The sequence below is a fragment of the Bos taurus genome, chromosome 10 (assembly GCF_002263795.3).
Source record: "Bos taurus isolate L1 Dominette 01449 registration number 42190680 breed Hereford chromosome 10, ARS-UCD2.0, whole genome shotgun sequence".
Classification (NCBI taxonomy): domain Eukaryota; kingdom Metazoa; phylum Chordata; class Mammalia; order Artiodactyla; family Bovidae; genus Bos; species Bos taurus.
The window spans coordinates 72,229,568-72,255,235 of record NC_037337.1 but is presented as its reverse complement, the minus strand read 5'-3'; the positions used below and the strand labels follow the sequence as shown (position 1 = coordinate 72,255,235).

General features: G+C 37.4%; 1 protein-coding gene across 2 annotated transcripts in view; it reads right to left on the bottom strand.

Moving 5' to 3' along the window:
- Positions 1-25,668, bottom strand: part of LRRC9 (leucine rich repeat containing 9) — a 120,925-nt gene that overhangs the window by 14,274 nt on the left and 80,983 nt on the right. For both annotated transcript variants that reach the window (XM_024998076.2, XM_059890884.1), the window contains exons 22-29: positions 24,816-25,036; positions 22,413-22,535; positions 17,341-17,471; positions 14,171-14,279; positions 13,170-13,309; positions 9,808-9,944; positions 3,318-3,535; positions 1,148-1,216 (exon numbers count right to left, since the gene is read on the bottom strand). In XM_024998076.2, coding sequence (XP_024853844.1) covers positions 1,148-1,216; positions 3,318-3,535; positions 9,808-9,944; positions 13,170-13,309; positions 14,171-14,279; positions 17,341-17,471; positions 22,413-22,535; positions 24,816-25,036 — 1,148 coding nt within the window. The remainder of the gene's footprint in view (positions 1-1,147; positions 1,217-3,317; positions 3,536-9,807; positions 9,945-13,169; positions 13,310-14,170; positions 14,280-17,340; positions 17,472-22,412; positions 22,536-24,815; positions 25,037-25,668) is intronic.

Genomic DNA, 25,668 nt, shown 5'->3' with positions numbered 1-25,668 from the left:
CAACTAGAAAAATATAAAAAAGATATTGTTTAAAACAGCTATTAAAAGAACAGAAATGAAAAAAAATAAAACAACAGGATGATTAAACCAAAGATGACTAAAACTTTTAGGAGAAAATCACAGATCTTTATTGAAGGACATAAAATAAACATAGGGATATTTACATTTGTGAATGAGAAGAATGAAAGCTAAAAATATTGGGGGAGACTGCTTACTGTGTTTCTTTCTTGGTGGAAGTAACTCTGTGATGTGGCACTACGGCTGTCTCAGTCCCTTCACTCCTCTACTTGGGGAAGTAGAGTGACTTAACTAATAAATCTGGGAAGATTAAACTGGTCATTTAGTTCCTGTCTTTTCTCTTCAGAAAGAGCTTATTGCTTTTGCTCCTGCAGGAGAAGCTCTCCTTCCATGTGGAAAGGCCTCAGTCAAACCATTCCTGCTACTGAGTCATCAGGATTAATTCTGGCAACTGTTGGCAGGGCCATTTGGCTTTGTCAAAATTCTAAACTAAGCACAACATTCTCACTTCTCTGTCTGCCACGGTCACATTTCTCAGTTTGTTCAAATTTTAGGTGAGTAAGGGTGGTTGCTTATTTTATCCCTTCAAAGACTCCAACAGTAAAAGTGGCAAATTTTCCCCCAAATTAATTTATAAATACAATGCAATTCCAATTCCCAATTAAATTATCAACAAGATTCTCAGATAACTTGAGAAGCTGTTCCCTGAGACTCACAGGAAGTGTAAAGGTCCAAGGATAGCTAAGACAGTGAAGGAAAAAAGAGAGAAGAAGGAAGAGAGGGAAAATTAGAGGTTCCTACTCAACCGGATATCAAGACTTACTATAAAACTTAAGTAATTAACATAGACTGATAATGTTATAGGGACTGACAAATAGACCAATGAATACAAAATAGAACCAAGAAGTAGACCCTGTTGTATATGACAATGGCAATTTATATTGTAATCAGTTGGAAGAAGACACTAGTCAATAAGTTGTATTTGTCAATAATAAATTGGATAACTTGTCTGTGCATGTGGAAACAGATAAAATTAAATATTTTATCACAGTATATAAAAATAAATTATATACAACTATAGATTATATTTAAAGTAAATTAACTGATAAATTAGAAAAATAACACTCACTGGATTGCCATAAACTGTAAGTTCTCTGAGGGAAGATATACCATCAAGTTTTTCCAGTTCTGCCATATCCTATTAAAAATTAAGCAGTAAATTATTATTTGGTTATCCAACATCTTCAAATATATGCTGATTTGAAGTTATTATATGTAGGTGTTGGACTGTAATGAGTTGAATCTTCTGAAATGAGCTTGAGTGACAATATTCTGTATTGTTGATTAAAGATAGATCTGTTTACTATTGATTTCAAATACATGATTGGGTAAAGATGATGTGCCAACATGGAAAACAGGCCACACAGCAGTCCTTGTTAGGAAAGACCCTATTTTTTCAGAAGAGTTATGATCTATTCTAAAACTCAGATTGTATTTGGTTAATTCCTAAGAGGACTGACCTAGATGTATGGAAAAGGAGGTGAATTCTAGTCTAAACAATTTCAAAGGTATATATCAAGCACAACCTTAACCAGGATGGAGCATGTCATGTTGAATGGACTGAATACTGACATATTTGCTGGGAATATATATGGTAGAAAAACTGCTTCTCTAATTAAATGAGTTGCTTTTGCTACTGAATGGGATTATTTATCATTATTTAACATTGGTGAAAGTTTGCAAATACATTTTCGTTTTTGCAAAATTATTTTTAAAAACGCTATTGCTGACAAAATTTAGGCAACACAATCAGCTTAAGGTGGTTGCTGCTGCTGCTGCTAAGTCACTTCAGTCGTGTCCGACTCTGTGTGACCCCATAGATGGCAGCCCACCAGGCTCCCCTGTCCCTGGGATTCTCCAGGCAAGAACACTGGAGTGGGGTGCCATTGCCTTCTCCAATGCATGAAAGTGAAAAGTGAAAGTGAAGTCGCTCAGTCCTGTCCGACCCTCAGTGACCCCATGGACTGCAGCCTTCCAGGCTCTTCCATCCATGGGATTTTCCAGGCAAGAGTACTGGAGTGGGGTGCCATTGCCTTCTCCATAAGGTGGTTGCTAGTTCACAGTAATGAAACGGTTCTTGATATGCTCCTATTCTTATTTGGAATGCCAAGTGGGTTTAGCCAATTCATCGAGTAACTATAAAAAAAATTTACACCTATTTTAGAGAAGGCCCCAAACCATGTGTATCCTTGAAATTATTAGTAAAGCTTGATACTGGGTAAAGTCTCAGATTCATATAAGTCTGATTTGACAAATCCTTTGTGTTAGCTCAATTTCTATCACTGAAAAGAGTTCCTATAGGAACGCAATTTTCCTAATTTAGATTTCTTCTAGATAAAGCTTTGAAAGAACCGTTGCCAGCTTTGGCATTCATCTTCTCAGATGAATGTTGTTTGAACCTTGATATATTGATTGTATGTTACTTTCTCTGTATATATATTTCCTAGTTGCTAGGTAGAAAAGGGTACTGCTCAGGCTTTTATATCACTCCAGAAAATCTTCCTGAACTTCAGCAAGTAGAGCCACAAACAAATATTAATCATGTATTTACTATGTACCAGGCACAATGCTATATATTAATACAAATTTGGGCAAGAAAGACTTGGTCCCTGCCCTTGTGGGGCAGTACACAGTTCAGTTTGTCTTCAAGGTTGTCTTAGAGGTATGGGAAGAAATAACAAAATTGGTACAAGGAGGGCTAACCAATCATCAGCGAAATACTAAGAGAAATGTTAGGATTGTGTATGATTATGTGTATACTTATCTGCATACTATCTCAGAATAGACCTTGGACAGGGCTGGTTGGGGCAGTGGCCTAATGGAAATAGGCTGAATTATGATCAGGTGAAACAAAGGCAGGAAGCCTTTAGTGGGGAAGATGAAACATTAAAGCCAAGTCAAAGTTCATTATCAGGAGTTGATTCAAACGTAACGTAGACCAAGTACAAATGTTAAGCTTAAAGGCCCAGAGGGAGTCTGGGGTTGAGATGCACAAACAGCTCAGACCAACAGCAGTCAGGAACTAAAAAGATCTCTTAGAGGATATCCAGGCAGATGCATGTGGGTTGGTCAGGTTTATAAGTCTAGAAGTAGGGTGAGCATTTCTGCATCCCAGAGTATTTACATGTCATATAAGTGATAAGTAGCTCACTAGCAAAATATTCATTGGTGTGTTTGACAGCTTTCTGTTTAGAGGGGTTAAGTCTTGCAAATCTTATAACAAAACAAAATAATGTTACCTGGATTTTATTATATCCTAGGAAGAGTTTCTCTAGTTTTACCAAAGGTTGTAATTTGCTCAGCTCTCGTAGTCTGTTTTCCTCCAGGTGAAGTGCCAACAGAGAGCTTGGTTTGGCAAAGGCACTGTCATTAAACGCTCTGATGCGGTTATGGTCCACTACCAATTCTTGAAGGACTTCTAAGTTGTCAAGTCCTTCAATTTGACTGATTTCATTTCCTGAAAAAAGGTAACTCATGATACGTCAAGTGAGCCCAAACTGAATAAGTTAACTATCTTTGTTTAAATATTTTTATCAAATGATTTTTTAAAAGTGAAGTATTAAAAGAACATGTTTCCAAGGAGAAAAACATTAATTTATAGGAAGGTAGCATCATCATCAAATAATACTAGGTAAAATTATTCCTTTATGTGTGAAAGATCAAGATACGATGTAGAAAATGTAGTGAATTGACCCAATCTGTCTCTTCAACAGTTAAGTGCTAAAATAGTTGATACTGATAAAAGTAGATGTATAAAATGGTGCAAAAGATATGCTTCCTAGCTCATACAACTCAGTAACAAGAAAAACAAGCAACCCAATTAAAAAATGGGCAGAAAACCTAAATAGACATTTCTCCAAAGAAGAAATACAGATGGCCAAGAGGCACATGAAAAGATGCTCAATATCACTCATTATTAGACAAAATGCAATTCATACTACAATGAAGTGCCACCTCACACTGATCAGAATGGCCATCATGAAAAAGTCCACAAATAGCAAATTCTGGAGAGGGTGTGGAGAAAAGGAAACCCTCTATACTACTGGTGGGAATATAAATTGGTGCAGACACTGTGGAGAACAGTATGGAGCTGCCTCAAAAAACTAAAAATAGAGTTGCCATATTATTCAGCAATCCCACTCCTAGGAATTTATCTGGAGAAAACAATAAACCAAAAAGATACTTCCACTCCAATGTTCACTGCAGCACTATTTACAAGAGCCACTTCCATTTACAAGACATGGAAACAACATAAATGTCCATAGACAGATGAATGGATAAAGATGTGGTACATGTATACAATGGAATATTACTCGGCCATAAAAAAGAATGAAATAATTTCATTTGCAACTACATGAATGGACCTAGAGATTATCAGGCTAAGTGAAATAAGTCAAAAAGAGAAAGACAAATACCATATGATATCACTCATATGTGGACTCTTGAGAGTCCCTTGGACTGCAAGGAGATCCAACCAGTCCATTTTGAAGGAGATCAGCCCTGGGATTTCTTTGGAGGGAATGATGCTAAAGCTGAAACTCCAGTACTTTGGCCACCTCACGCGAAGAGTTGACTCATTGGAAAAGACTCTGACGCTGGGAGGGACTGGGGGCAGGAGGAGAAGGGGACGACAGAGGATGAGATGGCTGGATGGCATCACTGACTCGATGGACGTGAGTCTGAGTGAATTCCAGGAGTTGGTGATGGACAGGGAGGCCTGGCGTGCTGGGATTCATGGGGTCGCAAAGAGTCGGACACAAGTGAGCGACTGAACTGAACTGAATCATCAGAAAACTGAGGGTCAGAGAAATTGTCTTGCTGAATGACATAACGGTAGCAACACTAGGCCTAACCTGGACCTTTTACGGTGCTGCTACTACTATGTCATTCAGTCTTTCACCCACTATTTATCCTCGTTTATTATTGGACTGAATTGTGTCTCCTCATATTTATATGTTGAAGTCCTAACCCCTAGTCCCTCAGAATGTGACTGTATTTGGGTTTTCAAAGAGGTAACTAATGTTAAATAAATGAGGTAATTCAGTTCAGTTCAGTTCAGTCGCTCAGTCGTGTCCGACTCTTTGCGACCCCATGAATCGCAGCATGCCAGGCCTCTCTGTCCATCACCAACTCCCGGAGTTCACCCAGACTCATGTCCATCCAGTCAGTGATGCCATCCAGCCATCTCATCCTCTAGGTGAGCACTAATCCAGTATCACTGGTGTCTATATGAAGAGGAGATTAGGACATAGACACAGAGGGGAAGACCATGCAAAGATACAGAGTACAATTACAAGTAAAGAAAAGAGGCTGCGGAAGTGACCAACCCTGCTGACATCTTAATCTTGGACTCTGGCCAAAAACTGTGAGGAAATAAATTTTTGTTGCTTAAGTCATCCAGTCTGTGGTACTTTGTTATGGCAGTCCTAGAAAACTAATAAATTACTGAATATGTGATTCCACTTTCTTGGAATTCTTCTCTTTGTAAGTTAACATATTTCATAGAATTTAAGATGTCAACATTGTTAAGATAGGTAAATATTTTGTGTATGCTAAGAAAGGGAAAAAAATCTCAGCTAGATAAACTATGCCATCAATTAAGGTACCACCTGATTTCAAGATGTTAAAATATTAAAGGGAGTGTTTCAGAATGGATGAAATATGGGAAATTTATCTTATTTTATTTTATTCTTTAGAGAAATTGATAACATCATAACCTTCAATAAAATTGAAAAGAATTAAATCACACAATTAAATTGAAACATTACCAGTGTCTTACTTATAAATGAGAAGAAGTCTATTAAGTCAGATTAAGAAAAATGACTCAGTTGTAAGTCACTTTCAAAAAATTATGTATTTGGACTGTCACTTTTAATATTTAAATCTAGTGGTATAAAAATCACATGAGATAGCTTTAAGTGTTGAATAATATCTACGGTAGCATGTTTTGGGGCATTATTCACTTTAGAATGCCCATTAAACATATTTAAGAAAGAGAACTCTAAAAAAACAATGCTAAATGTGACTTCAGGGATCTTATATTTCTATGACTAGCGGAATTTGCCACTCTTTAAAAATTTCCACTTATTTAACTAGTTACATTTTAGATATATTTAGCTCTTAATCCTTAAGAATCTAATTTGCTTCCCTACAGCCCCACCCTGCCCTTTCCCTAAAGACTTTTCTACCATCTTAGCAAATTTAATCCAGCAGGTGAAATGTAGATTCATTAACTCTCTGATATATCCTGGCATGACCTTACCTTATTACTGCCCACATTTCTGTACTTCTCTACAGCTTTTTACCTCTTCTCCTTTTAAACTGACCTTAGAATTTTCTGTCTCCTCCTGTTCTGTATCTTTAACCTAACTGACCTCTTTCAATTCAGTTCAGTCGCTCAGTTGTGTCCGACTCTTTGCGACCCTATGAATCCCAGCACGCCAGGCCTCCCTGTCCATCACCAACTCCTGGAATTCACTCAGACTCACGTCCATCGAGTCAGTGATGCCATCCAGCCATCTCATCCTCTGTCGTCCCCTTCTCCTCCTGCCCCCAATCCCTCCCAGCATCAGAGTCTTTTCCAATGAGTCAACTCTTCTCATGAGGTGGCCAAAGTACTGGAGTTTCAGCTTTAGCATCATTTCTTCCAAAGAATACCAGGGCTGATCTCCTTCAGAATGGACAAGTTGGATCTCCTTGCAGTCCAAGGGACTCTCAAGAGTCTTCTCCAACACCACAGTTCAAAAGCATCAATTCTTTGGCACTCAGCCTTCTTCACCGTCCAACTCTCACATCCATACATGACCACCGGAAAAACTATAGCCTTGACTAGACGGACCTTTGTTGGCAAAGTAATATCTCTGCTTTTGAATATGCTATCTAGGTTGGTCATAACTTTTCTTCCAAGAAGTAAGCGTCTTTTAATTTCACGGCTGCAGTCACCATCTGCAATGATTTTGGAGCCCCCCAAAATAAAGTCTGACACTGTTTCCACTGTTTCTCCATCTATTTCCCATAAAGTGATGGGACCAGATGCCATGATCTTCGTTTTCTGAATGTTGAGCTTTAAGTCAACTTTTTCACTCTCTTCTTTCACTTTCATCAAGAGGCTTTTTAGTTCCTCTTCACTTTCTGCCATAAGGGTGGTGTCATCTGCATATCTGAGGTTATTGAGATTTCGCCGGCAATCTTGATTCCAGCTTGTGATTCTTCCAGCCCAGCATTTCTCATGACGTACTCTGCATATAAGTTAAATAAGCAGGGTGACAATATATAGCCTTGACGTACTCCTTTTCCTATTTGGAACCAGTCTGTTGTTCCATGTCCAGTTCTAACTGTTGCTTCCTGACCTGCATACAAATTTATCAAGAGGCAGGTCAGGTGGTCTGGTATTCCCATCTCTTTCAGAATTTTCCACAGTTTATTGTGATCCACACAGTCAAAGGCTTTGGCATAGTCAATAAAGCAGAAATAGACGTTTTTCTGGAACTCTCTTGCTTTTTCCATGATCCAGTGGATGTTGGCAATTTGGTCTCTGGCTCCTCTGCCTTTTCTAAAACCAGCTTGAACATCAGGAAGTTTACGGTTCACGTATTGCTGAAGCCCGGCTTGGAGAATTTTGAGCATTACTTTACTAGTGTGTGAGATGAGTGCAATTGTGCAGTAGTTTGAGCATTCTTTGACATTGCCTTTCTTTGGGATTGGAATGAAAACTGACCTTTTCCAGTTCTGTGGCCACTGCTGAGTTTTCCAAATTTGCTGGCATATTGAGGGCAGCACTTTCACAGCATCATCTTTCAGGATTTGGAATAGCTCAACTGGAATTCCATCACCTCCACTAGCTTTGTTGGTAGTGATGCTTTCTAAGGCCCACTTGACTTCACATTCCAGGATGTCTGGCTCTAGGTCAGTGATCACACCATCATGATTATCTGGGTCATGAAGATCTTTTTTGTACAGTTCTTCTGTGTATTCCTGCCACCTCTTCTTAATATCTTCTGCTTCTGTTAGGTCCATATCATTTCTGTCCTTTATTGAGCCCATCTTTGCATGAAATGTTTCCTTGGTATCTCTAATTTTCTTGAAGAGATCTCTAGTCTTTCCCATTCTGTTGTTTTCCTCTATTTCTTTGCATTGATCGCTGAGGAAGGCTTTCTTATCTCTTCTTGCTATTCTTTGGAATTCTGCATTCAGATGTTTATATCTTTACTTTTCTCCTTTGCTTTTCACTTCTCTTCTTCTCACAGCTGTTTGTAAGGCCTCCCCAGACAGCCATTTTGCTTTTTTGCATTTCTTTTCCATGGGGATGGTCTTGATCCCTATCTCCTGTACAATGTCACGAACCTCATTCCATAGCTCATCAGGCACTCTATCTATCAGATCTAGGCCCTTAAATCTATTTCTCACTTCCACTGTATAATGATAAGGGATTTGATTTAGGTCATACCTGAATGGTCTAGTGGTTTTCCCTACTTTCTTCAGTATCAGTCTGAATTTGGTAATAAGGAGTTCATGATCTGAGCCACAGTCAGCTCCTGGTCTTGTTTTTGTTGACTGTATAGAGCTTCTCCATCTTTGGCTGCAAAGAATATAATCAATCTGATTTTGGTGTTGACCATCTGGTGATGTCCATGTGTAGAGTCTTCTCTTGTGTTGTTGGAAGAGGGTGTTTGCTATGACCAGTGCTTTTTCTTGGCAAACCTTCAAATATGCTCATAACTTCACTAGCTACCATCTCTTACCTATTTTTCAAGGACAAGTTCCTTAAACATGCAGCCTCTAACCTCTATTGTTTTTACTGCCTATCCAATAGTTTCCCACAGTTCCAAATCTGATACTCTGAAGGTTACCAGTGTTTCCTTTTTGTTGAATCCAATTGTCTACATCCAATATTCTTTTCACAGGCCTCATTCTTTTCCTCATCTGACTTTGGTCAATCACCCTTTTTCTCCTGACATCGCGAGTTTGTATTTCTTGGTTTTCTTTCAAAATTTCTTGAATGACTCCTCTGCTCGTTCTTTTTTTCCCAGCCTTCTTAATGCCGGGAATGGGGTGTGGAAGGGAATTATTGAGAGGTAGTGGGGGGAGTTGTGTCTCTACATGTCTTTTCGGCTTTTCATTCTTTCTCTTTTATCATTATTTCCTAAAGAAGCACATATACTATGACTTGACCTATCACCTCCACTGGGATAATTCTAAACTATACATCTCCAGTTCTGATCTGTGGTCCAGTACCACTACTTGAAAAAGTTTCCATTTTTATGTCTCAGAGTGGTCACAACATTATCCTCCCCCTAGCTTTAGAAATGTGTTTGCCAATGTCTTAATGAAAGCATGAAAACATCCTGAACTATTTTTCTCTCCTTGTATATTTAGTCACTAAGTCCTAATATTTACTTCTTTTAAACAACTTTTTGGACTCCCCCCTTTTACTCACCCTTTCCACTGACACCATGACACCATTCTAGTCCCAGCCCTTATTATGTCATTCATACTGGATAAAAAATGCATGTGCTTTGGTGAGCTAGAATGCAATCTTCTATAGCCCTAGAATATTGCATTTACATTATTTATATAAATAACTCAAGATAAACCCAGTTGTGATTACTCAAATATTTTTGTCAATGAATCTGTTCTAACAGTGATACTTATAACTGCTTTCAAAATAGAATGATAATCAAGTCAGTTTTTAATAATAAAGACTCACACATTAATAATGTTGCTACTCACCCTGAAGAAAGAGAAATTTTAAATTTCTTAGTCTGTTAAGTTGCAGCTGAATCAAATTACAAATTCCATTGTAGCCCAAATGAAGAACTTCTAAACTGTTCATTATTGGAGGCAAATTTTCACTGCTCGTTGTATCTCTGAAACACAAATGTCAGTTTGGCCCATAAACTTAATTTCAAATTAGCTGTTTGTATAAACATAAAACGGAGAAGGTAATGGCAAACCACTCCAGTACTCTTGCCTGGAAAATCCCATGGACGGAGGGGCCTGGTGGGCTGCAGTCCATGGGGTCGCTAGGAGTCAGACACGACTGAGCGACTTCACTTTCACTTTTCACTTTCATGCATTGGAGAAGGAAATGGCAACTCACTCCAGTGTTCTTGCCTGGAGAATCCCAGGGACAGGGGAGCCTGGTGGGCTGCCGTCTATGGGGTCGCACAGAGTCGGATACTACTGAAGTGACTTAGCAGCAGCAGCTGCAGCAGCATAAACATAAAAAGGCAGTTTATTATGCTGCTGCTAAGTTGCTTCAGTCGTGTCTGACTCTGTGCGACCCCACAGACGGCAGCCAACCAGGCTCCCGTCCCTGGGATTCTCCAGGGAAGAATACTGGAGTGTGTTGCCATTTCCTTCTCCAGTGCATGAAAGTGAAAAGTGGAAGTGAAGTTGCTTAGTTGTGTCCGACTCTTTGCGACCCCATGGACTGTAGCCTACCAGGATCCTCCATCCATAGGATTTTCCAGGCAAGAGTACTGGAATGGGTTGTCATTGCCTTCTCCGAGTTTATTATGTACTTACTATAAATTGAAGGAAAAGAATGAATTTACTAATAGAGCAAATTAAGCTATATCATTCTGCCTTTATAATTCATATAATAATCACTTTTTCTTCTTTAAAATCAGTTTTATATGATAAAAAGCAAAGAAATACAGAAAGTGTTACTCAGAATAAAAAGCAACAGCTGGCACAATCAGGCAAGAAAAAGAAAAAAATTAGTGACAGACTTTATTTTCTTGGGCTCCAGAATCACTACAGATGGTGACTGCAGCCATGAAATTAAAAGACACTTGCTCCTTGGAAGAAAAGCTATGACAAACCTTGACAGTGTATTAAAAAGTACAGACATTACTCTGTCAACAAAGGTCCATCTAGTCAAAGCTATGGTTTCTCCAGTAGTCATGTACAGATGTGAGAGTTGGACCATAAAGAAGGACGAGCGCTGAAGAATTGATGCTTTTTGAACTGTAGTATTGGAGAAGACTCTTGACAGTCCCTTGGACAGCAAGGAGATCAAATCAGTCAATCCTAAAGGAAATCAATCCTGAATATTCATTGGAAGGGCTGATGCTTAAGCTGAACCTCCAATACTTTGGCCACTTGATGTGAAGAGCCTACACATTAGAAAAGACTCTGATGCTGGGAAGGATTGAAGGCAGGAGGAGAAGGGGACGACAGAGGATGAGACGGTTGGATGGCATCACTGACTTAATGGACATGAGTTTGAGCAAGCTCTGGTAGATGGTGAAGGACAAGGAAGCCTGGTGTGCTGCAGTCCATGGGGCTGCAAAGAGTCTGACATGACTGAGCGACTGAACAGCAACAACTCTAGATTGGAAAGGAAGTGGTAAAACTGTCTTTATTCTCAGATGACATGATCTTGTATTTAGAAAATCTGAAGGAATCCACCAAAAAAAAAAAAAAACCCTATCATTGCACCAATAAATTAATTCATGAAGATACAGGGTAAAAGATTAATATACAAAAATCAATTGAATATCTATACATCTGTAATAACTAAGAATGAAATTGAGACTTTGTTTACAATACTATAAAAAATGATAAAATACTTCAGAAAAAATTAATAAAAGGAACTGAAAATGTATACATAGAAGACTACAAAACATTGCTGAGATAAATTAAAGATCTAAATGAATAGAGAAAAATCTCATGTTCACACAGTAGAAGACTATTACTAAGACAGTAGTTCTGCCAAAATTGATTAATAGAATCAATTCAATCTCTATCAAAGTCTAGCAGGTTTTCTCCCTTTTCTTTTTCTCCAGAAAATAACCATCTCATCATTGCATTTATGAGGAAATGCAAACAACCCAGAATATCTAAAATAATCTTTGAAAAGAATAAGGTTGGAGGGCTTATATTTCCTGATTTCAAAACTTATAAAGCTGCAGTAATCAAACCAGTCTGGAAATCGTAGGAGGACAGACTCACAGATCAATGGAATAGAATAAAGAATCCAGAAATAAACTTCTACAGTTATAGTCAATTGATTTTCAACAAAGTTACCAAGGCTATTCAATTTAGCCCTCACATTTTACTTCACAATATATACAAAAATAAACTCAAAATGGATTATAGTCCTAAATGTAAGAGAAAAAAAATTTCTTGAGGAAATCATGAGAAAATCTTTGTAACCTTAGGTTAGGCAAAGAGTTCTTAGGTACAACAACATGATAATCTGTAAGAGAAAAAGTTGATAGATTGGACTTTATCAAAACTTAAATTCTTTTAAAAGATATCATTTAAGAAAACATAAAGACAAGCCACATGTTTAGAGAAAAATACTTGTAAATCATTTATTTGATAAAGGTGTTGTATCCAGAATATTTGATGAATTTAATAATAAAAACCCAAACAGCATAACTGAAAAATAAGCAAAATATTTAAACAGGCAGTCACCAAATAAGATAAAATAATGGCTAATAAGCATATGAAAAGCTGCTCAACATTAGTCATAAGGGAAATGAAAATTAAAACCACACTAAGATACTTCTTTAACTCCATTAGGATGGCTGTAATAAAAAGTGTAGACAAATGTTGGTGAGAATATGGGGAAATTAAAACCCTCAAAACTTTTTTTGGTAATGGAATTTGGTACAACCACTTTGGAAAAGAGTGTGGCAGTTTTTTAAGAAGTTGACTCAGGAATTTCACACTTAGATGTCTACATTTTTTATTACAGCCATTCTAATGGAGTTGAAGTATCATATTGTGGTTTTAATTTGCATTTCCCTCATGACTAATGTTGAATTGTACATAAAGGGTAAGTGTTATGGTATGTGAATTGTATCTCAAAAGAAAAAAAAAACACAACCCACAGTTCTTAAACATACAAGGTTTTTTCTTTTACTTTTTTCTTTTTTACAATAAGGGTATGAAATGGAAGAAGCAGGGAAAAACAATAATAAAGGAGTATTTTGGTGTCTTTTTATTTATAAAGTTTATTTTTGCTAGGCAGCTATTAAGTATTAAATAAGCTAAATGTATGTTACTACTGGCATTGATATGACTGCTTTTAAAATTCCCAACCAAAATTATTTATAGTTGTAAAAAAAGAATAATACCTGTTCATTTTTGAAGTTCCTTGCTGCCCATAGCCACTTGAAGGCACTTTCTGGTAGAGCAGTTGTCTACTGGTCAAGTGAGTCTGAGGTTTTAGTCGGGGTATGATTGATTCAATATGGTTATAGTTTAGGCATAACACCTACAGAAAGAATCCATGATTACTCAGCTATTAAAATATGAATGATGCTGTATATATATCTTTGGTTTGAGGTTATCACCATCCTAAAAACTGTTAAGATGCTATGGATAAAACTTGGACTATACAACATAATTTAATATATTAGTGTTAACAATGACAAATTTTTATGTCCCAAATTGTCTGGATTTGACTTTGAAAGTGTTTTTTATTATTTGACATGCTGAGAAATGACACCATTTCAGACAAAATAATGAAGACCCTAGAAAGCTGCTCAACTTTCTCAATCTGTACTCCTGACTTCTCCAAGCTTTATTTAGATGAAATAACTCTTTAGTTGGAGAGATTGTTATTTCCCTAAGTTTAAAAGGCCTTAGTAAATGTCTCAAACCTATAGGACAGGAGGCAATGAGGCTGCTTTGAGAACCACAGTGCCCTCCAACTTCGCTCATGACAGAGGCAGCTTTCCATCCCATCTCCTATTAGAGAGGAAGATTCACTGCTTATAAGACAATCACATAAAATTGAGGGGCAGGAGGAAAAGGGGACGACAGAGGATGAGATGGCTGGATGGCATCACCGACTCAATGGACGTGAGTTTGAGTGAATTTTGGGAGTTGGTGATGGACAGGGAGGCCTGGTATGCTGCAATTCATGAGGTCGCAAAGAGTCGGACACAACTGAACTGAACTGAACTGAACTGAAATCACTTTGGGAAGTAATACTTTTTTTCTTGGTGAAAAATTGCTTTAGGAAAAATAATTTCTTTAATGACATGAATATACATTTTAGTCTAAAGTAAAGAAGATTACAACCTGCACTGAAAATCTTAAAAGAAGAAAAGAAAATTTGTGAGTGACTCACCTTCACATTAGGCAGATAGATTAATCCACTGAATGAGGTGAGATTATTGTTCTGTAGATTCACATTACACACATTTCTGAACTGGTCAACTGGAATCAAATCCACAGTTCTGAATTGAGACAGAGTAAATACAGTTATAACTTTAATGGGCATATTATATTGGTGAAATCTCTCACATGTAACACCAAAGCCATTTTGAAAAATTTATCTGACAAATTCTATGAAAAACAATTGCCATAATATAAAATGTATGGATCAAATGATCCGATAAATACATATTTTTGTTGGGTATATGTGTAAGAAAAATTACATAGAATTCCATTGACTTAAGAAATATGTCTATTACCACATAAACAGCACTATCATAAAAGAAACATCCAATTTCTTTATAAATTCACATACGTGCTCATGAAATCATAGTGAAGTTGATACGGTAATCCAAAAGATATTCAGTTGTAAACTGTAGAGGATATATATGAAACAGGTTATTTCTGAAATGCCAGGAAAAGGTTTGGGATGGGAAAGAAAAGGAGAAAGTAGGTAAGGTCTTTGAAAACAGTTTTCTGTGTAATTTCCTGAAAACTTTTATGGCATTCCACCTTATACGGATGTTTTGGTAATTAGTCAGAATGCTTGATTCCTAGTTGATAGCTTTAAAACTTTTTTACCTTCATTTGAGTTATGAAGAAAAGCATAAAGCTAAATCACCTTGCTCTGATTCCTTCTTTTTAAAGATATATCAGTTTATTTCATTTCTTTCTTTTCTAAATTGAGGTATAGTTGATGTACAAATGTATATAAAGTTCAGATGTACAACATAGTGATTCACAATTTTTAAAGATTACACTCCATTCACAGTTATTGTAAAATATTGGCTATATTCCCTTTGCTGTATAATATATTCTTGTAGTTTATTTATTTTATACAGACTATATGTAGCTCAGTCTCCTACCCCTATTTTGCTCCCACCTTCCCTTTCCCCAATAACCACAGGTTTATTCTCTGTATCTGTGAGTCTTTTTTTTTTTTGTTATATTCACTAGTTTTATTTTTTAGATCACATACAAGTGATATCATATAGTATTTGTCTTTCTCTGTCTGACTTATTTCACTTAGCATGATACCCTCCACCTATGTTACTGCAAATGACACAATTCTGTTCTCTTTTGTGGCTGAGTACTATTCTATGGTACACATATATACTATATCTTATGTATTATCTGTTTATGGCCATTTAGGCTGCTTGCATATCTTGGCAATTGTAAATAATGCTGCTATGAACATAGGGGTGCATATATTTTTTTAATTAGTATTTTTCATTTTTTTTTTCCCAGATGAATGCCTGGGAATAGAATTGCTGGGTCATATGTTAGTTCTGTAAAAATGTCAACTCAGATCTTCTGCCCATTTTTAATCAGGTTTTTTTTTTACACTGAATTGTATGAACTGTTTATATATTTTGGATATTAACCCCTTGTTGGTCATATAATTTGAAAATAATTTTACGCATTCAGTAGGTTGTGTTTTCATTTTGTTGATGGTTTCCTTTGCTGCACAAAAGCCTAACCACATCTTTAAATCCTCAACTCTTAAGTTATAATTATAACATACTTTATCCATTAGTAAGCTGCTTATTCTTTCAACATGTTTTCATTAGTTATTTCCTAAGTGCAGAAGATGTGTTTAGAAAGTCTACAAATATGAAAGACACTGTCCATGCACTCAAGAAATGGGATACAGAAAAACTAATAAAAAAAAAGGAAAACTGCCACAATACGATTAGGTATAACTGAATTTTAGGGAAAGAAAAACCTATTTGGGGAAGTCAGAAATGACTTCACCAGGAAGAAAGATCTTAAAATGAGACTTGGAGAATTTGGGGCATCTGTCAGGCAAGAAAGAGTTCCCGGCAGTGAAACAGCTGCAAGCAAAGGTAGAAACATGAAACAGCATTTTGTGACTGAGATTAAGGAATAGAATATTTTAGAATTTCTGGAGTATAAACAGTTATGGTGCAGTAAAGGTAATGAATGATTACAAGAGATAAAAATGGACTGGCAATGAAAGGGCCTCCCATGTCATCAAAGAGATTTAAAATTTTATTCTCTCTACAGTGGAAAGCCACTGACAGATGTTGAGAAGGGAAGTGATCTGATAAAACTTGCATTGTAGTAGGCAGTATGGATAATAGACTTGCAGGTAAGGTTATATGAGACAAAAAACAATAGTTTCTAAAATAGGTAATTCTCCAATCTAGGACAATGGCAATGACTATGGAAAGAAGGTAGAGGGAACTATGACACAAACTTAAGACACAGACTCTGGAGAATGTAGTGATTAATTAAAAATGGAGGACAAAGGAGAGAGAGATGTGGACCCTAGATTTTTGGCTTGGGCAACAACAGGAGAATATTATTTCCTAGATGCTATCTAGGGAGCAAATATTCAAAAGAGGAGCCCAGGTTCAGGCTAAATTAGGGGTTCATCATAAATTAAAACTACGGCTGAAGATATCTGCCTATGAAGAGTACAGAATAGAAAAAAGAAGAGAAAAGGATTTATTAACCATTATCATTATCTAACAATGATAACATTCATGAGAACAGCATCAGAGGAATGCTAACAGTGAAAGCCAGATAATGCTGGATTAGAATGATACAATGTGATGAGCAAACATAGTATGTTCCCATTTAAAAAACTTGGTTATAAAATAAAATAGAAATAAAAAGTCTTAGAAAGAGCTTGATGACATTTTTAATCATAATGTGTGATAATAAAAGTTATTAATGCACTTCAAAGATGGAAAAATTAATATGAGATTGTGAAGTAGGGTGGTCAATTTTCTGAATTATTGGCTATATTTGGATAAGACGTATAAATTATAAACCTTACAAAAATAATAATGACTACACATTTAATTATAATATCAAATTGCTATTGTTTAGTCATGTCTAAAACTTGGGACCTTATTGTCCTTGCAACTGCCAGGCCCCTCAGTGCATGGGACTTCCCAGGCAAGAATACTGGAGTGGGTTGCCATTTCCTACTCCAGGGGATATCCCCGACTCATGGATTGAAACCACATCTCCTGCTTGGCGAATGGATTGTTTACCACTGAGCTGCCAGGGAAGCCCTCAAATATCAAATAGCATATAATAAAATGATTGTACCTGATGGATGATGAAGTCCAATTTAGTTCTTGCATTTGGGTGAAGTTTGGGTGTCCTTGTCGTTCAGCAATCATGTCAGAAGTAAGTCTGCCACCAAACAAATCTTTTGCACACTCAGTCTCTGGTGGTTCCTGTATATGAGGATATTTAGAAAGTGATGTCCTCTCTTACAGATGATTGTGCTGTGCTTAGTCACTCAATTGGGTCCAAGTCTTTGTGACCCCCAAGGACTGTAGCCCATCAGGCTCCTCTGTCCATGGAATGCTCTAGGCAAGAGTACTGGAGTGGGTTGCCATGCCCTACTCCAGGTTTACAGATGACTAAATGTCTTTAATTCTTTGGTTCCAGGTCAAAACGGAGTGGACTCATTTCTCCCTATTTCATACTAAGTACAGCCAAACCTTCTGGATATTACATATAAAATACACATAGGAGACTGAAAGGTTCAGAGAAGAAGGCAGACCAGCTAGAGACCTTGGGACCTGAGGAATAACACCGTGGTGAGTTCTCTGGTGTGTTACTCTGATAATAATAAGAAACCTTCATCTACTGTTCCTGCTTGGCCATATGGTCAGGCAGGAGAACAATGAAAACCTGACCTGTTAAAATGATGTCCATATGGGGCACAGCCCTATGGAAAATGATGGGTATATTAAAGTAGGGCACGTTGATGCCCATCTGAACTCACTTTCAATTTTGGAAGGTGATTGAAATCGACAAGCAGATAGGCCCATATGTTCACTTAAGGTGGCCACCTGGGTCTATAAAATAGGTGGACATTGGGGGTCTACAGCAATGCAGAGATAGGCTGAATCTAGACATATTCCTCTTGCACCCTCTTAGGTACAAAATGCCAATAAGCACTGTTCCGTCTGCCAGCAAAAGAGACAGAGACTGCAGATGGCTGTGTGGCAGATTTCCCTGTGGGAAGGCCCTGAACATAGCTGGCAAGTCAGACTGAGGCTGGTAGCCCTGGGGAGCTACAAATAGGTCCTGACAGGAATAGATCCTGACCCTGGACTGGGATTTGCTTATCCAGTGTAAATGCAAATGCATATAGTGGTATAAAAGAGCTGGAACTGAAGATATGACACCAATTTGGACAGTTGATGGTTATTTCTTCAGACCAAGGAACATGCTTTACAGCCCATACTGTGCAACAATGGGCAGGAAACTATCCTTTTCAGAGTAGTAGTTTGATAGAGAATTGGAGCGGGCAATTAAAACATTGGTTGTCTAAAACAGGGGGGATAGAATCATGACAGTCTGGGGTCTGGCTTACACGTCTTTCTGAGTGTGCTCACACTCAGTGAACATGAGTGGAGCTAAAAGAGTGTCCCCAGTGGATAGACGTCTGTTTTCTGGTGGATCTGGGGGACAGGGGAAGGATGCTGATATGACTATGCACTTCTTACTAAGGAAGGATGATGCTGGTAAAATCATCATACTTTTTCTTTCCTTCTTCCTCACATCACCTCAACTTTTTTTTTCCTACCCGATGCAGTGGTCACAGAACCACACCTGTAATTATAAGTGCTAGAAATAGGGATCATTTTTAAGCAAGAAACTATGCTTTTAAACATTTTGTCAGAATTCCTACAGGCCTGATGGGGGTAAATTTTACCTTCACTCCATCTGGCAAAATTGGAATTAACAATGAATGTATCTGTATTTCCTGGTAGCAAAAACAGCCCACTTGTTTTGCACCTATTATCACCTTGCCCAATCTTAAGCGAGGTGGGCTGAGGGAAGGTATGGTAGACTAGTATCGCTGTCTGCAATCTAGACCAGCACAGTGGCCAAACCTAATGTCCCTTCCAGAGGTGGAAAAATATGGGTATAAATGGAAAGGATGGGGAAGAGAAGTTGTGGGTAAAGGAATTAATGAATACGTAATGTAATGAGGGAAATCCAGTATTATTTATATTACCTCAAAAGAGGCTAGAGCAAGAGTTGATATTGTCTCAGTTCAATTATAGCAGATGCTTGAAAGGGTGAAGCTATGTTTTCTGAGACTACTCCTGTTTTAGGAAACTGACAAACGTCTCCAATGGAAAGCTGTAAATCTGAGTTGCCTCACCCTGGGAGACATTTCCATGATTATGGACTGTATAATAACTGAATGGGATTATAGCAATATTCTAAAATCTTTTGAATTTATGATCATTTTGCTGTAAAAAGACAAGGGCATGAGCTATGATATTGTGATTTATAACAAGAAACATACATTTGGTCTTTGTCTACTGTTCCTGGCACATAGCTCCTAAAACCCTTGTAATTTCCTGTTCAGCCACTCAGTGATGTCTGGCTCTTTGCAACCCCATGGACTGCAGCATGCCAGGCTTCCCTGTTCTTCAGCATCTCCTGGAACTTGCTCAAACTCATGTCCATTGAGTTAGTGATGCCATCCAACCATCTCATCCTCTCATTTCCTTCTTCTCCTGCCTTCAATCTTTCCCAGCATCAGGGTCTTTTCCAATGAGTCAGTTCTTTGCATCAGGTGGCCAAAGCATTGAAGCTTCAGCTTCAGCATCAATCTTTCCAATGAATATTCAGGATTGATTTCCTAAAGGATTGACTGGTTTGATCTCCTTGCTGTCCAAGGGACTCTCAAGAGTCTTCTACAATACCATAGTTCAAAAGCATCAATTCTTTGGTGCTCAGGCTTCTTTATGTTCCAACTCTCACATCTGGGAATCTTTTATTATAATATTGTGGTTTTTGTTTTCGATTCCTAAAATAGCTCCAGAACCACCAGGTGAAAGGAGCGTGCTTCCATTCCTAACAAGCCTTTCAACCACACCTGAGTTTATCTTAACAAGATGACTTTTGGAAAGTCCCTGAGAATGGGGACTGGTTGCCAGGAAAATCAACATGATTACAAAGTTGGAACTTCCAGTAACATTACCTTACATCCTGGTATGATTATATACCCATGGAGCCCTGGAGACAGAGTGAGACTTAGCTGTCCATGCTTTACCATTAAAAAGTCATGTCACTTCGAATAAGGCATTTAAATTCTCTGGAGTTCTTTGTGTTCATTCACAGAATAAAGCCTTTGGACTATGTTATTTCTAAAGTCAATGTATATTTACCTCTCAAACACTTTAGGATCATGTTGCCTTCTACCTCCTGCTACATCTACTTTTGGTGGCTTCTTTTCCTCTTTACATTTACTAAATGAAGTTATTAAAGCCTCACTTAGATTTACTTTCTCTACTCTCTTTCCTTAGTCAATGGTATATGCTTTTGGTTTTAACTAGGCAACGTTCTTTAAATTACTTCCAAATCTAAACAAATGTAAATTAAATGTCCATATCTGATGTTAGTCCTGTGTTTTCAATTGCTTGTTTGCCATCTCCAATCAGATGATTCACTATCATATAAAACTTAGTGTGTCCAACACTAATCATCTTATTCCTGAAACTACTTTTCCTCCTATAATATTTCTGTTATGATATCTCTTACTGGCATAGACTCAAGCCTTATAGACCTCTTTTATTCTTTCCTTTCCTCATCTTTCAAATTTAATTGGTTGCCAAGTTCTGTCAACTCTTCCTAGTATTTCTACCTTTCAACCCTCCATTTATAATACTATTTCCCCTTGGTTCATTTCAGTTTCTCAGTACCTCATATCTAGATTAAGCTAATAGACTCCTATTGGTTTTTTTGTCCATTGCTCTAAACACTGCTGTTAAATTTCCTAATATATAATTTTGAATTATGTTATTCCCCTACTCAAAAACTTCAATGCCTTACCATTACCTATCAATTAAAGTCTAGGTTATTCAGACTAATCTTCATGTCCCATTATCAATTCATATATTCTACCTCATCCTACAAAAATTTTGTGGAGCTTACAGGAGGAACATATAATTAAATAGTAAAATAGCAGAGATTGTGAATGATGTAAGTTAGAAGAGATCAAGTGTTGGGATAGGGAGAGAGACCTTAAGTCCTACAGGGTTTCTGTTACTGAACCACAAATTTGGCTCTGAGGTTTAAGGTAGTCAAAGTGAAAAGGAAAATAGTTAAATAGTTAAATAATTAAATAATACTCATTGTCAGTGAGGAGAGCATAACTTTTCTTCAGGGGGAAATGTTTTTCCTACACTTACTTCCAAAAGCACTTTCCGAGGTGGCCCTACAATTGAGGGCACAGAGTGATGGGAAGGATAATATTCTCAACACCACCCTGGTGCACGTGCAGTACTAGCTTCATATGCCTGTTTTAAAAACAACCCTTAGTGAAAACCAACACCTGAAAAAAACCCAGTATGCAACATGCTAGAGAACTGTTCATGTTTGGGGGAGAATAGTTTTGATTCTTCATTCTGAGGAGGGTCTTGAAAAAAGCAAGGTTAGAATTAGTAATCTTATCAGAGTACCTCAAAGTCCCAAATAATCATAAACTATCTCTCAATTTTCTAGAAACTTGAAGTTTTATTGTCTGACAGGTGCTAGGCAGTGTTACACAGGGAACTTTCTATTCTCCACACATTTGTTGTGCATGTATCCTATTACGTGGAAATCAGAAGCCTTGAATGAACCTGCTTGTTACAGAATTCAGGTTTCCAAATATTGCTTTCATAGTCAATCCTATGTTCTGTGTTATTTTTTAACACAGTAAAAAAAGTTATTTTTTACTAGTACAGTTTACTAGTAATGTTGACATACCATTTGTTGGTTCAAATATGTTTTTCTTAAATCTTAACTGTATTTTTCCAGGTAACAGGAAGCAGTTTTTAGGCCCAAGAAGATGGTAGGGCTCCAGGGCAGTTTTTCTATCCTGTCTCATAAAATTGTGCTCTTTATTTGTTAGGCATTGGATTCAGTGGGTGTAAATGTAAGCAGTATCTTCCCTTCTGTGCCACCTCATTTAGACAATTAAAAACTGGCCAAAGGAGAAAAAATTAAAACCCAGATCTAAAATGTGCTTTGGGGATCCAGATTTTAATAAGCATAGTAAGTTTACATACTAGTGATTAAGCAACATTCAAAATGACTATGACTTATGGATATATATTAATATGCAGTTTGGACCAAATGCTATGAGTCAACAAAAAACTTACAATTGAGATTCCATCCAAAGCTTTCAGTTCTGGAAGATGAAATATTACAAACAACCGGTAGTTTTCTTGATTCCACACAATAATGTTTCCATACATGTCTAGAATAACCAGGTTGCATAAACCCTGCATAATAAAAATGCATTTAATGCGATATACATATATACTCACTCTGTTTTTTTCCCCTTAAGAGTTTAATCAGCCTTGAATTTTAATATTTGAATTACTCTATCATTCCATAGTGATTTGAGATCTTTGGAGTGTACTATTTACAGTACACTTTCAGACTATTAAAGTATAATTTTGTGCAGTATTTCAGTGGTCTATACTATATGATCAGAATCACTTTTTGGATATTGGTGCTAAATATATTACCCATGATAAAGACTTATAAAGAACTTAGCAAAGTTTAAAACATACGCTATGTTTATGGAATAACAGTCTATTAAATAGTACATGGCTATTATGCAGTATATGACTTCCCTGGTGGCTCAGACGGTAAAGCATCTTGCTTACAATGTGGGAGACCTGGGTTCGATCCCTGGGTCGGGAAGATCCTCTGGAGAAGGAAATGGCAACCCACTCCAGTACTCTTGCCCGGAAAATCCCATGGATGGAGGAGCCTGGTAGGCTACAGTCCACGGGGTCGCAAAGAGTTGGATATGACTGAGCAACTTCACTTACTTAGTTACTTATTATGTAGTATACAAATATGGGCTTCCCAGGTGGCTCAATGGTAAAAGAATCCACCTGCCAATGCAGGAGGCAAGGGAGATGCCAGTTCGATCCCTGGGTGGGAAAGATCCTCCGGAGGAGGAAATGGCAACCCACTCTGGCATTCTTGCCTGGAAAATCCCATGGACAGAGGAGTCTGGTGTGCTACAGTCCATGGGGTCTCAAAGAACTGGACATGACTGAGCACATACATAAGCACATATACAAATATAATAGTGAAATGAAGCAATGAAAAACACAGTCTTCTGATGAGGGATAAAACTGAAGTGCTTCTGCCTGGTAAGGGAGTAGCAGACTTCAATGTGCTTCCTTATTAGATATTTTGATGTGCCTTTGTTGTGAAGGAAGGGCCCTGACTTTTTACCCTGAGGGGGTAAAACTACTTACTCTGTGTCTATAATGTATTTATGTAGCTATTGTTGATTAGGTTGACTCTACAGCTCTAGAAGTAGTTGTATTGGGGGAATATGATGAGGATAAGTTTGCAAGCAAGAAAAGACAGGAAATGGATGTAAGTTTTTGGTAGGAGATAAAGTCCTAGCAATGTGGTATCAGCAAAAGGAGAGAGGCCATTGGGAGTCTCAGTGGTAGGAAATGACCTTTGAACTTTAGAAACTATGAAGTCCCACATTACATTTGAAGTAAATCCCTATTCTTTGTTGTAGTAAACTTCCATTTTATTAAAACCTCCAGTAAAACCTGTTATACAGAAGCCTCAATATAAGAGGTTTCCTGGGGAGAATTAAAGAAAGCAAAACTGGGCAAAGCAGACATTACTTTGCAAACAAAGGTCCGTCTAGTCAAGGCTATGGTTTTTCCAGTAGTCATGTATGGATGTGAGAGTTGGACTGTGAAGAACGCTGAGCGCTGAAGAATTGATGCTTTTGAACTGTGGTGTTGGAGAAGACCCTTGGACTTCAAGGAGATCCAACCAGTCCATTCTAAAGGAGATCAGTCCTGGGTGTTCTTTGGAAGGACTGATGCTAAAGCTGAAACTCCAGTACTTTGGCCACCTCATGAGAAGAGTTGACTCATTGGAAAAGACTCTGATGCTGGGAGGGATTGGGGGAGGAGGAGAAGGGGACAACAGAGGATGAGATGGCTGGATGGCATCACCGACTGGATGGATGTGAGTTTGGGTGAACTCCAGGAGTTGGTGATGGACAGGGAGGCCTGGCGTGCTGCGATTCATGGGGTCGCAAAGAGTCAGACACGACTGAGCAACTAAATTGAACTGAACTGACCAGAGAGGGTAGAAGCCATAAGTGAGAACCAGAAAGTAGTGAAAGATAATCAAGAACTGCTCTGAGAAGAGGAACTGTTAATGAATCTTATCCCCCAGTCAGGTTAGGTGATCCTTGGAAATACTTAAGGAAGGCACAGTTAGAAGGAATGGAGATCGGGTTATTTTATTTGAGGACTAAAATATATTTCTGTGAAGCTATCAACCTGGGGACACTATCAACTATGGTTACACACTCGCATGTTTGTATGTGTACATAAATTGAATGCAGATACGTTTTAACAAACCTTGTTTTTCCTAATTTTTATTTTCTTCCTTACATTATTCTGTATTTTCCAAATTCTATATAGTGAGCATGTATTACTTTCATAGTATAAATAAATAAAATTTTTAGAAAAATAAAAATATTAGTGCCCCCAGATAGTCACCTTTAAATTGTAGATCTCCTGATTGAGAGCAATATAGTTATTGCTTACGTATAATTCAATTAGTGTAAAAGCTTTTTGTAGACCACTCAGTGAAGTGATTCTGTTGTTCTCAAGAGAAAGGGAATGCAGATGAAGCATGTTATCAAAAATATGCTTTTCCAAACCAGTGAGGAGATTATTATTTATGCTGAGGTGGGTTAATTTAGTCAGCTTGGAAATGCCTAGAAAAATAAGCAAATTCAAAAAAAGATTCAGACAGCACTGAAAGGTTAATTTAAAAAAAAAAATAAGCTGCTGGTTGTTTTACTGTTTCTCTTTTTCTAAGTTCAAGTTACTTGACAGATTTTATAGTATTGATCATCACTGTTTTTCCTTTTGTTAAAGAAGAATATAATGTGCATTAAGTCCCAACTAATATATTAAATTCTAATTTTGGATTTCTAAGTAGACTCATTTTTCTTAGATGTTAAAGGAAAGCACTGTGTAGGAATATTGAATTAAGCTTTCAAATAACCTTTTAATGATGTAATTAATTAAGGTTTTCATCATCACAATAATATAAAGCTCTACACAAAGCTTCAAGTATTCACCCACTCCTTCAAGTATTCACCCACCCGTACTGTAAAACATTAAGGGTAAGGAACTAGAATACAATGCTCTGGAAAGTATTCCTTACTTTGGCATCATTTGTAGTAAAAAAAAGAACTCTAATTCTACCTTTTTATGTTTAGAAGTACTTTAAGACAGAAATGTTACCTCTCACTACAATCTGATCCCTATGTATTAACACAATATATACTGTAGACACTTTGTAACTGTGGATAGGGTGATGCAGTTGAAAGACAAGAACTCT